At 47.2% G+C, this 10,198-nt stretch overlaps 1 protein-coding gene across 4 annotated transcripts in view; it reads right to left on the bottom strand.

The window, feature by feature from the left end:
- Positions 1–10,198, bottom strand: part of kidins220b (kinase D-interacting substrate 220b) — a 21,921-nt gene continuing 11,723 nt past the window's right edge. For 2 of the 4 annotated variants that reach the window (XM_046059895.1, XM_046059896.1), the window contains exons 18-30: positions 9,419–9,559; positions 8,913–9,150; positions 8,645–8,736; positions 8,264–8,408; positions 8,010–8,172; positions 7,699–7,877; positions 6,309–6,544; positions 4,327–4,440; positions 3,914–3,943; positions 3,111–3,248; positions 2,378–2,476; positions 1,737–1,967; positions 1–1,408 (exon numbers count right to left, since the gene is read on the bottom strand). In XM_046059895.1, the coding sequence (XP_045915851.1) occupies positions 230–1,408; positions 1,737–1,967; positions 2,378–2,476; positions 3,111–3,248; positions 3,914–3,943; positions 4,327–4,440; positions 6,309–6,544; positions 7,699–7,877; positions 8,010–8,172; positions 8,264–8,408; positions 8,645–8,736; positions 8,913–9,150; positions 9,419–9,559 (2,985 nt within the window). In that variant the 3' untranslated portion in view covers positions 1–229. The remainder of the gene's footprint in view (positions 1,409–1,736; positions 1,968–2,377; positions 2,477–3,110; positions 3,249–3,913; positions 3,944–4,326; positions 4,441–6,308; positions 6,545–7,698; positions 7,878–8,009; positions 8,173–8,263; positions 8,409–8,644; positions 8,737–8,912; positions 9,151–9,418; positions 9,560–10,198) is intronic. The other 2 variants (XM_046059897.1, XM_046059899.1) reach the window with 2 other exon arrangements.

Raw genomic sequence — 10,198 nt, forward strand, 5'->3', positions numbered from 1 at the left:
TTTTAGTGCTTTTAGTGTTTTAATCTAGATTTCAAATCCTCCAATCCACAGATTTCTGACGTTTTCTCGACTCGTCAAACTCGTTAAATGTTGTCTCGTCTCTTCAGAGGCTTGTAGGCGGAGCCGGTTCCAGATGAGTCGGGAAAGTCCAACAACAAGCTTCTGATTGGTTCAGAAGGCGTCCGGCTCCTGGTGGACACTCAGTGCTCTCTTAATCTTCACCACGAGGTCACAGGATGCTCTCCCGCTCCTCGCCGAAGGTGACGGTGTCGGAGGACACGGTGCAGATCTCCGGTGGGTCTCCAGGTTTCAGCCCCCTCTTCAGGTGAACCACTCGGACGTTCTCGTTGTTCGGCCCCGGCCTGGTGGTGCCGGAGGTGCCAGAGCTCGGGGAGATGATGACATCACTGGAGGAGGAGGAGGTGGGGTTGGAGGAGGTGGAGCCCTCTGCAGGCTGGCGGGGGCGGTTGCCCTGCTGGGCGTTGGTGTTGTTGTTAAGGGTCACGTTGCTCGGCGTACGGTTCAGGTTGAAGCTCTTGGATGAGGGCCAGCTCTCCTCGGGGCTGCTGGCCAGCAGGCTGCACTGGTCCTCGGAGCAGATGGACATGCGGGCGACGGCCGGGTCCTGGAGGCCGCTGAGGCTGCTGGGAAGGCCGCGCTTCCTGGCCAGGCTCTCCTCATCCAGCTCGATCAGGTTGGCTCTCTCCAGCTGCGACAGGTCCGCCTCCTCGTCCTGCAGCGAGTGGTTGGGTGAGCTCTCATTGGAACGCACGCCGGAGTCCGACGAGTCCTTCTTGTCCAACATGGCGTCCGACAGGTAATCCTTACCCTTCAGCGCCAGTGAGCCGCCAGGGAGTTTAGGGTCAACCACCTTCTTGCCGTCTTTCAGCAGGGGCGCGTTATCTGACTCCTCTGACTCCTCGTCATCACTGGTCAGCTTCTGGTAGCGCAGCCCGCCGCCCGCCTTCAGCTTCAGGTCGGTGGCGCCCTGGAACAGACCTCCTCGTTCTGCTGAGGTCTTGCGGGTCAGCAGGGACTTGGAGGATCCGTGGTCCCCCTTCTCATCCTCCTCTGTGATGGGGTCCAGTGCGTCACCATTGGGGGCGAAGTCGGTGTTGTCTGGTGCCGGTTTGGCGCTGCTCCTCTTGGTGAAGGATTTGCGTCCGTCCTGCTCGCCACCATCTTTGCTCTTGTCTTCGGATGATGATGTCATGAACTGTCCCGGCTGTGGTTGGACGGGCCTCTCTCCGCCGCTGCCCCCGCCCATCTCCACCTGGGCCATCTGGGCGATGTACTCCTGGTAGGCGTTGCGGTACTCGGCCTGCTGCTTGTCTGTCAGCTTGGAGATGTCGTTGGAGGACTCCTGGGAGTTCAGGCTGGTCATGCTGGCTGTTCGGTGGGCGCCACCCTGAAGATAGAGAGCACAGAAGAAGAAGAAACTTAATTAATCAGTGAATTTCATTAAATATCACTGACTGTCTCTTGTGATATGAAACTAAATATTGTCTGAGATCATGATTATTGTCTTTGGTTCATCCAAGATACAAAGAAACATGTTGTCTCTCTGCTGTCAGACAGTTTTGGTTTAATTTGTTCTGAGATATCCGTCGTCCCCTAAACAATGAATGAAATGTAGTTAATGTTGCTCCCAGGTGTGAAAGTTGACCTTTAAAACATTCATTAGTGCCCCTGTTAGTCTGGATAACCCACAGGAGGTTCAGTGTTTGGTGGTTTACCATCCACTGCATGTTTCCATTTCTTGCTGGTTCGTCCAGTCCCACAGTGCTTAGCTCCTCGAAGCTCAAGTTGAAGCTGTACATCGGGGAAGTGTCTGGGTTGGCAGCGCCGGCGTGAGGCGGAGCCACTGCTCGCCTTCCCGCCTCGACGTGACCGCCCACAACGCTGCCTTGCTCACTGGCAGCGTCCTCATGCAGCACCTGACTCTCTATGTGACGCATGTCCAGAACCTGCAGCAGGTGGAGAAGACCGTTAAGTTTAAACTGGAATCTGTTGAAGAGTCTGATAACAGTACTGAGCTGGTTTTCTTATTGGGTTTGTGTCTTGAGCCCAGGGCTGAATCCTCTAATAGGACTGCTAACTACATGGCTAACTGAACTAGATTTTACTGAATTAGCATTTATTTTTGATAATTTAACAAACTTTTACGCATTTATAACGCAGAAACACCAAGACTATTTTTTACTATTTTATGAGCCAAATGATAAAAAGAGAAATTAACTGACAGACTATCCGATATATTTGTTTTTGTTATTGTGGCTCTACTTCCCATTGAGAGAGTTTACCAATCCATGGGATTATTAGAATGCTAACATTTAGTGTGTTAGCTCGCTAACATGCTAACGTGTTACATACTGACCGTGGCTCTGAAGAGCTGCCAGTCTCCAAAGTTCATGTTCATCTCCTTCTTCAACTCATCAATGTTACACTGAGACAAAACTCTGCCGTTAACGTTCGCCTGGAAACAAAAATATGAAAATTAATTCAACATGTAAAACATTCAGTCTCATTTACAAACGAGGATCAGGTGTGAGACCGGGGTGCGGTCCAACAGGCTTTTTTTCTTATAAAGGTTTCTTACTGAGTCGCAATCAATGGGAGATTTAAATCTGAGTTCAGAGTCAAGCCATAAATCCAGATATTTAACTTCATCAACTCTATGCAGAGAAGATTATTAGATTTTTAGATTTTGTTTTAAGGCTCTTTCTTGTACCAAAGTCCATAGAGTAAATTTTTGTTTTGGTGAGCAATAGTTTATTAGATAACAGCCATTTTATAAGGTATTGATATCCGATTAAAGGGCAATTTGGATTTGCAGTAAATGAGGTAAATATAAATGACAGTATCATCTGCATATGGTCGAACAGAAGAATTAGAACAGATTAAAGGAAGATCATTAATAAAAATAAAAAGACAGGGTAATGAAGTTATATTTTTAACCGGGTTGTCCAGGTCTAGCCATCATGAAAGAACACAGTAACAATGCACACATTCTCCTTTACATCTTTCCTTGACCTCATGACGACAGAGAAGTTCTTTTACTTTTTGAAAGCAGCTCAGCTTTCATCACTGTGTGAAGTTGTGTCACTGACCTTCCTGATGGTGGCGCTGTACTGAGCTGTCATGCTCTGGTCGATGCCTTCGATCTGCCGTACGCGCTCACAGACGGCCTCCGTCGTCATGGAGCTGAGGAGGATGGCTGGAGCGCCCGACACCACGGAGGCCGAACCCTGAACACAAACACACACAGGTTTGATTCCCAGAAAACACAGCAGCACATTCAAAAGCAGTTTTAAAACTGTGAAACTACATTTTAAAAGTTTTAAAATGTAGTTTCCAGCTCAGGACAGACACAGGAAACAGCGTCAGGCAGAAGTCACACTGACCCGTCAGGACTGACCCGAGTTTCTACAGAGATGTTAGTGATGTTTCTACAGCGAGAACACAGAAGAGAAATGGACCAAGAGTCTAACAATAAATGTCAGTAATGCTGAAGAAAATTTCCAGAGTTGATAATACTGAAATAATTTTTATCCAGATCCCTGTTGTTGTTTGAAACTGTACCAGGAACTGTGTGAAGACAGGAAATCACTCTGAGGGGAACTGAATCGTTTCTTTATAACCAGTACATTGTGGCTTCTTGAGGAAGATTTTTGGGAAGGGGGGCAAAGGTCAAACCAGCCAACAGATTTTAATCCTGATCAGATCAAACATTTCCAACTGCTCTACTGAGGCTACAGGCTAGTCCAGGCAAGGTGCATGCTGGGAGTTGGAGTAGGCAGAACAATTAAGAGTGAGTTAGTCTGAATGTGGGAGCTGAAAGGAGCAAGAACAAAGAGGGAGGGAAGGAAGGAAGGAAGGAAGGAAGGAAGTAATGTTAGGGAGAGTTCAATACCTGCTTCCTTTTCAAAGATGAAACCCTATACTGCAGACAGACAAACAGACAGACAGACAGACAGACTGACAGGTGAGAATGAAGCACAGCTGGAGAGAAAACATCTGGAAAACAGACAGCAGACAGGACAGAGAGTGGAAATGACTGCTGACAATATTTTCAGTTTCAGAAGAAGAAACTAAAATTCATCTGTAACACATTAAAAACAAGTTTCAGTGTTTCCAAAGCTACACAGCCCCACAAACCACAGAAGAAGAACTGAGTGGAGGAGGCGTGGAGTCCGTCATCGTCAACAACAGCAGAAGAAGAAGCAATAAGAAAACCAGAAACTAGACACTGGTGATGCTGGGAAGGTTTAACCTCTAAACGTCTTGATGTGAAATAAACTCAGGTTCCAAGTTTGTGATACTTACAGGTGTGGCGTCCCGGCTGATGTAGCTTTTAGGAAGTGGGCGTGGATAAAAGTGTGGTGGGTAGGAAGCCACGAATGGGCGTGGCAGCTGGTAAAGGTGATGGGGGAAATATGGCTGAGGGGGGGAGGGGCAGAAAATCAAAATAATGTTCATGGAGATGATTCATCATGAAACAACAAGGAGGAGCAACTTAAAAACCAAAAATCACACAGTGAGTCTCTGCTGCCTCTCTAAAGCTCAGAGGATGAGCTGATGTGATGGAGACTGGAACATTAATGGCTGGTCGGAGATCGGAGCTGGGAATGACGTCACACCGGAGTTGACGGCGTTCCAGTTAACAACTCGGAAAACCTCACTCGGCCAGCCGTTGTTTACAACTAGCCAGGTTAGCCATTTTAACACCAGCAGATAAAAAAAACGCATTGTGCTGTATTTACTCACACTAAACACAGTAGCAACAAGACCGCAGACAGCAGCTGGCCAGCACTTTGTGTAAGAGGCACAAGTACACAGAAGGGCTAATAAACAGTATAAACTACAGCTTTCACTAACTGTTGATAATCGGAGCAGCCATCTTGGATCACAAAGTCGGGGTAGTGCGGTTCTCCCGACTTTCCAAATCCAACTTACGGGGGCGTTCACTTTGAAACTGACATCTTACCATTCCTGTAAAACTCTCCTTAAACACCTTTCCAAGGTGACCCAAAGTAAACTGAATGAGGTTCTTGAATCACTTGGACTAAATGGTTTTGGGCTTCTCTGAAAGATAACTTTCTAAAGAGTCCAACCCAACAGTCAGAATGGAATAATTTAAGTTTGAACATATTAACAATAGAAGTTTTTTATTTCTGCTTGAAAATGTGTGCTAAGCATGCAGACAACTATAGCTGAAAGCCATATTAGCTAAACACTGGGGCCACAGCACAAAACTTTACTTAGCACAAATTTAAATTTTATAGCAATACCTCAGAAAATTAATATTTTACACACAGTCTGTCTACTCTAGCAGCTGCTGCAGCATCACTCCATGTTGGCCGGCAGCTTTACACAGATGTGTTTTTTGCTGGTAGATCATGAACTTCCTACTTGAAGATAGATACCATTATTTTCAGAATTTTATTGGCTACACAAAGTGCTGTGCATCTTCACTATTGGCTCGGCCTACCAACAAAATAATAGGGGCTGGCACTTCATTACATCACAGGCTCTCGCTGGCTATTAGCTGTGGACGGGACTTGTAAGCTCCTATTTGGTCGAATTAGGTGTCAATTGAAAGGTCAAAGTTCAACAACCATTTTGAAATCGCAGGTGTTTACATCCAAACAGGAGTTACTATGGTTATAATGAAATATTAGGCACGTCTGCCTGCTCATATGAAATGATGCAGCAGCAGTCACTGGGGATTTATTGATTTCTGTTTGGACTGGACCATCTGGTTGTAACAAGACCATTTTGTTGGAATATAACTGATTGATGGATTAATGTGAGGCTTCATAGAGGAGTCAGGTCAATTTTGATTGTATTGGGTGGTCTGACAGAGGCACTGATTGGACCCACTGTTGTGATTGTAACTTGAAATGGTTTGCATTGGTCAAATCACAAGGATTTAAGCTTTCCAACTGTGTATCACGAGTATGGACTGAAAACAGCAGCTGTTTGGATATTCAGAAAGCTGCCAGCAGGACCTGAAAGCGTCGGAGTGTAAAAAGGTTAATTACACGGTTTCTGACAGCAGAGACTCACTGTGAAACACACTTCACCTGACAGCACAGAGAGGACATGAAATCAAACTGAAGCTTTAAATGATAAAAGGTGAAACTGAACCAGGTGAGCAGGAAACTGTATGCAACTGTGATGACATCAGAGCTTTGCCAACCAGGTGAGTGGACGGCGAGTCAGGGACGGCGTTTCAGTCCTCAGAACTCTGTCACCTGTCACTGTGAATGACATCATCAGGTATGGTGGGCGGAGCCTGTACTCACCCGGTTGTAGAAGGGGTGCTGTGGCCCCACCATGCCGCTGTAGTAGCTGCTGTGAGGCTGCTGTGAGACTCCGCCCCCCGGTGGCTGGTTGAAAGGCCCGCTGAAGGAGGCGGAGGGCGAGCACATCGATGACACCTGGCTGTAGACCGAGGTGGGGCGGGGCTGGGCCTCCTGCATGGGGAGGGGCGGGTACGTGACCCCGCCCATATTCACTTGTTCCCGGGCAGCACGAACATCTGGATTAGAACGAGAGAGAAAATATCCGGGTGTGTAGTATTAGTTTTAGTCGCAGTATTATCACTAGTAGAAGTATTATCACTAGTGTTACTTCCACTAGTGATAATACTTCTACTAGTAATAATACTGCGATAACTGACAACACTAGTACCACTATTATCACTACTGAAAGTATTATCACTAGTGGAAGTATTATCATTAGTCACAGTATTATCACTAGTGGAAGTATTATCATTACTGAAAGTATTATCACTAGTGGAAGTATTATCATTAGTCGCAGTATTATCACTAGTGGAAGTATTATCACTACTGAAAGTATTATCACTAGTGGAAGTATTATCATTAGTCGCAGTATTATCACTAGTGGAAGTATTGTCACTACTGAAAGTATTATCACTAGTGGAAGTATTATCATTAGTCGCAGTATTATCACTAGTGGAAGTATTATCACTACTGAAAGTATTATCACTTGTGGAAGTATTATCATTAGTCGCAGTATTATCACTAGTGAAAGTATTATCATTAGTAGCAGTATTATCACTAGTGGAAGTATTATCACTAGTCGCAGTATTATCACTAGTGGAAGTATTGTCACTAGTAGCAGTATTATCACTAGTGGAAGTATTATCATTAGTAGCAGTATTATCACTAGTGGAAGTATTGTCACTAGTAGCAGTATTATCACTAGTGGAAGTATTATCACTAGTCGCAGTATTATCACTAGTGGAAGTATTATCACTAGTGGAAGTATTATCACTAGTCGCAGTATTATCACTAGTGGAAGTATTGTCACTAGTAGCAGTATTATCACTAGTGGAAGTATTATCACTAGTAGCAGTATTATCACTAGTGGAAGTATTATCACTAGTGGAAGTATTATCACTAGTGGAAGTATTATCACTAGTCGCAGTATTATCACTAGTGGAAGTATTATCACTAGTGGAAGTATTGTCACTAGTAGCAGTATTATCACTAGTGGAAGTATTATCACTAGTGGAAGTATCTCCCTCAGTTTGGGGTAGTACTGGCATCAGTATTAATCGCAGTAGTACTACCAGTAGCAGTACTGTCACCTATGATGATCTCCCTCAGTTTGGGGTAGTACTGGCATCAGTATTAATCGCAGTATTACTACCAGGGGCAGTACTGTTACCTGCGATGATCTCTCTCAGCTTGGGGTCCAGGTTGACGGTGCAGGGCAGGAAGGTCCGGATGTCTCTGGCCGTCAGGACCGGAGTCCGAGACGACAGGAAGACCTCGAAGCTGCGGACGTCTCCGTCGATCTCCAGCAGAGGCTCCACGTCTTTGGTGGTCGGGATGTTCTTTGACACCCTGAGAGACAAAACACCAGGTCAAGTCAGTCCACATGTTCCCTGCTGGTTTCAGATCTGGGATCAGTGAAATGATCCTGGACCACAGGCAGGAGGTTTAGAGATAGGTAAGATGGTGAGTGTGACCTCTGACCTCTCATAGATGGTCTTCAGCGTGGCCTGGTCTGGGACCCCGTCGGTCTCTTCCAGGTACAGGATGAGCCAGGACGTCCTGTAGGGCCACTGCTCCGTCAGGTTGATCCACGACGCCAAGCGGTCCCAGTTAAAAGTGATCTGATTGGCTCTCAGCAGACGACCTGCAGGTAGAAACAGGAAGAGGGCGTTTCTATTCTGCTGTCAGTCTCTACTGATACTGATCATCGATCAGACGATCAGTGAGTCGCTGACCTGTGACGGAGACGATGTTGAGCAGCCTCCTCATGGTCTGTGGGCTGATGTCACTGAACCAGTCCTCCGTCACCATCAGCTTCGTCAGGTCAAACGACATCTGCCGAGTCACCGAGCGCTGCACCTGGCGCCGCCGGTACGTGTCCTGAGCACATGGTCACATGATCAAACAGCCAACATCCAACAATGCTACTGTCTTGTACTACTACATTTAGTTTCTCAAATATCACAAAGATACTACGTAAAGTGTACTACTGCAGTTAAACAAGTTTCACATGTTAGACTGAGGAAACTTTCAAAAACACAAACTCACTGAAGAAAAATCTGAAACAAGAAGGAAACACGAGAGACTCTGAAGTCAGAGCTGAAACACAAACTCACTCTGCGGTTCAGCGTCGTCTTGCTGCCAATCTTGGTTAATTCTCCCAAACTGTGCTGAGACAGTTTCCTGTCCAGCTCCTCGTGCCAACCTGCTGACAGACAGTTATTATTTTTATGTGATACGGCAGTAGAGACGACAGGAAGGATCAGACTGAAGGTACAACTCTGATCTGACGTCCAGACTGAGGACATATTTCTAACAGACCTGGATCTGATTACATATGAAAGATCAGATTCTGTTGAAGTGTATCTCTGGACTCATGGTTACCTTCAGCGTTGGCGGCGTCCCCGTTAGCCGGCGCGGTCGCGCACATCTTCCTGGCGCTGGAGAGTCCTCGGCTGTTGAGAAAGACGGGCAGGTGGACGATGTTCCTCATGTAGTCGTGTCCGTTGATGTTGGAGTCTCTGAGGACGCTGTTCAGGTTCTGGTTGATGGCTTTGATGATGATGTGAGGATCGCTGGCAAAGATGGCGATGAAGGGCCCTTTGGAGAACAGCACCCGCACCTGCAGGACCAACACAGGTGAGACTGCAGGTGAGGTGCAGGCTGGTGGGTGTTAGACAGCTTCTACTGTTAGAGTCAACACCAGGTGAGCTCTTTAATCTGCTGCTGTCGTGATGCAACAATCAAAAGGCTTTTAATTTGAAAAGAAAAAGTCTCGCTGACGGGTCGTTAATAACAGTATTGTTTCTGTATCCGTTACCGACTCGTCCTGATTTATGATTCCAGCTGTTTAAATGTTCGTGATGTTCGTGTATATCTCTTTCTCTCACCGTGTCCAGCATCTGCAGGACTTTGTCCTGCTCGCAGGAGTCCAGTCCGTCGATGACGACCGCCAGCCTCGTCTGATGCTGCGTGAAGCCGTCGATGGTCTTCGCCATCCTCGCCATCAGCTCCACCTCGTGCTTCAGCACCTGCAGGACAACATGTGGTACCGTTAAAAATCTGAATTACATATTCTGCACCTGCTTCAGAGTAAAAGCCTCCGGCTGTGGGAGCGCTTAAATTGTGAAGTAGCAGCAGGAAGTGAACACAGCTCTGACACAGATCGATACCTAAAGAACTGATTCTACACATCTCGTCTTCCTCGCTGCTCCCCGCCTCAATATCCCATCCCTTCAACCTTAGCTTCAGACGCCCCCCTCACCTTCAAACGCCCCCCTCACCTTCAGACGCCCCCCGCAGCTTCAGACGCCCCCCTCACCTTCAGACGCCCCCTCACCTTCATACGCCCCCCTCACCTTCAAACGCACCCCTCACCTTCAGACGCACCCTCACCTTCAGACGGCCCCTCAGCTTCAGACACGCGCCTCACCTTCAAACGCCCCCCTCACCTTCAGACGCCCCCCTCACCTTCAGACGCCCCCCTCACCTTCAGACGCGCGCCTCACCTTCAAACGCCCCCCTCACCTTCAGACGCCCCCCTCACCTTCAGATGCCCCCCTCACCTTCAGACGCCCCCCTCACTTTCAAACGCCTCACTCACCTTCAGACGCCCCCCTCACCTTCAGACGCCCCCCTCACCTTCAGACGCGCGCCTCACCTTCAAACGC

Source organism: Micropterus dolomieu, linkage group LG10 (genome assembly GCF_021292245.1).
Source record: "Micropterus dolomieu isolate WLL.071019.BEF.003 ecotype Adirondacks linkage group LG10, ASM2129224v1, whole genome shotgun sequence".
Lineage (NCBI taxonomy): Eukaryota > Metazoa > Chordata > Actinopteri > Centrarchiformes > Centrarchidae > Micropterus > Micropterus dolomieu.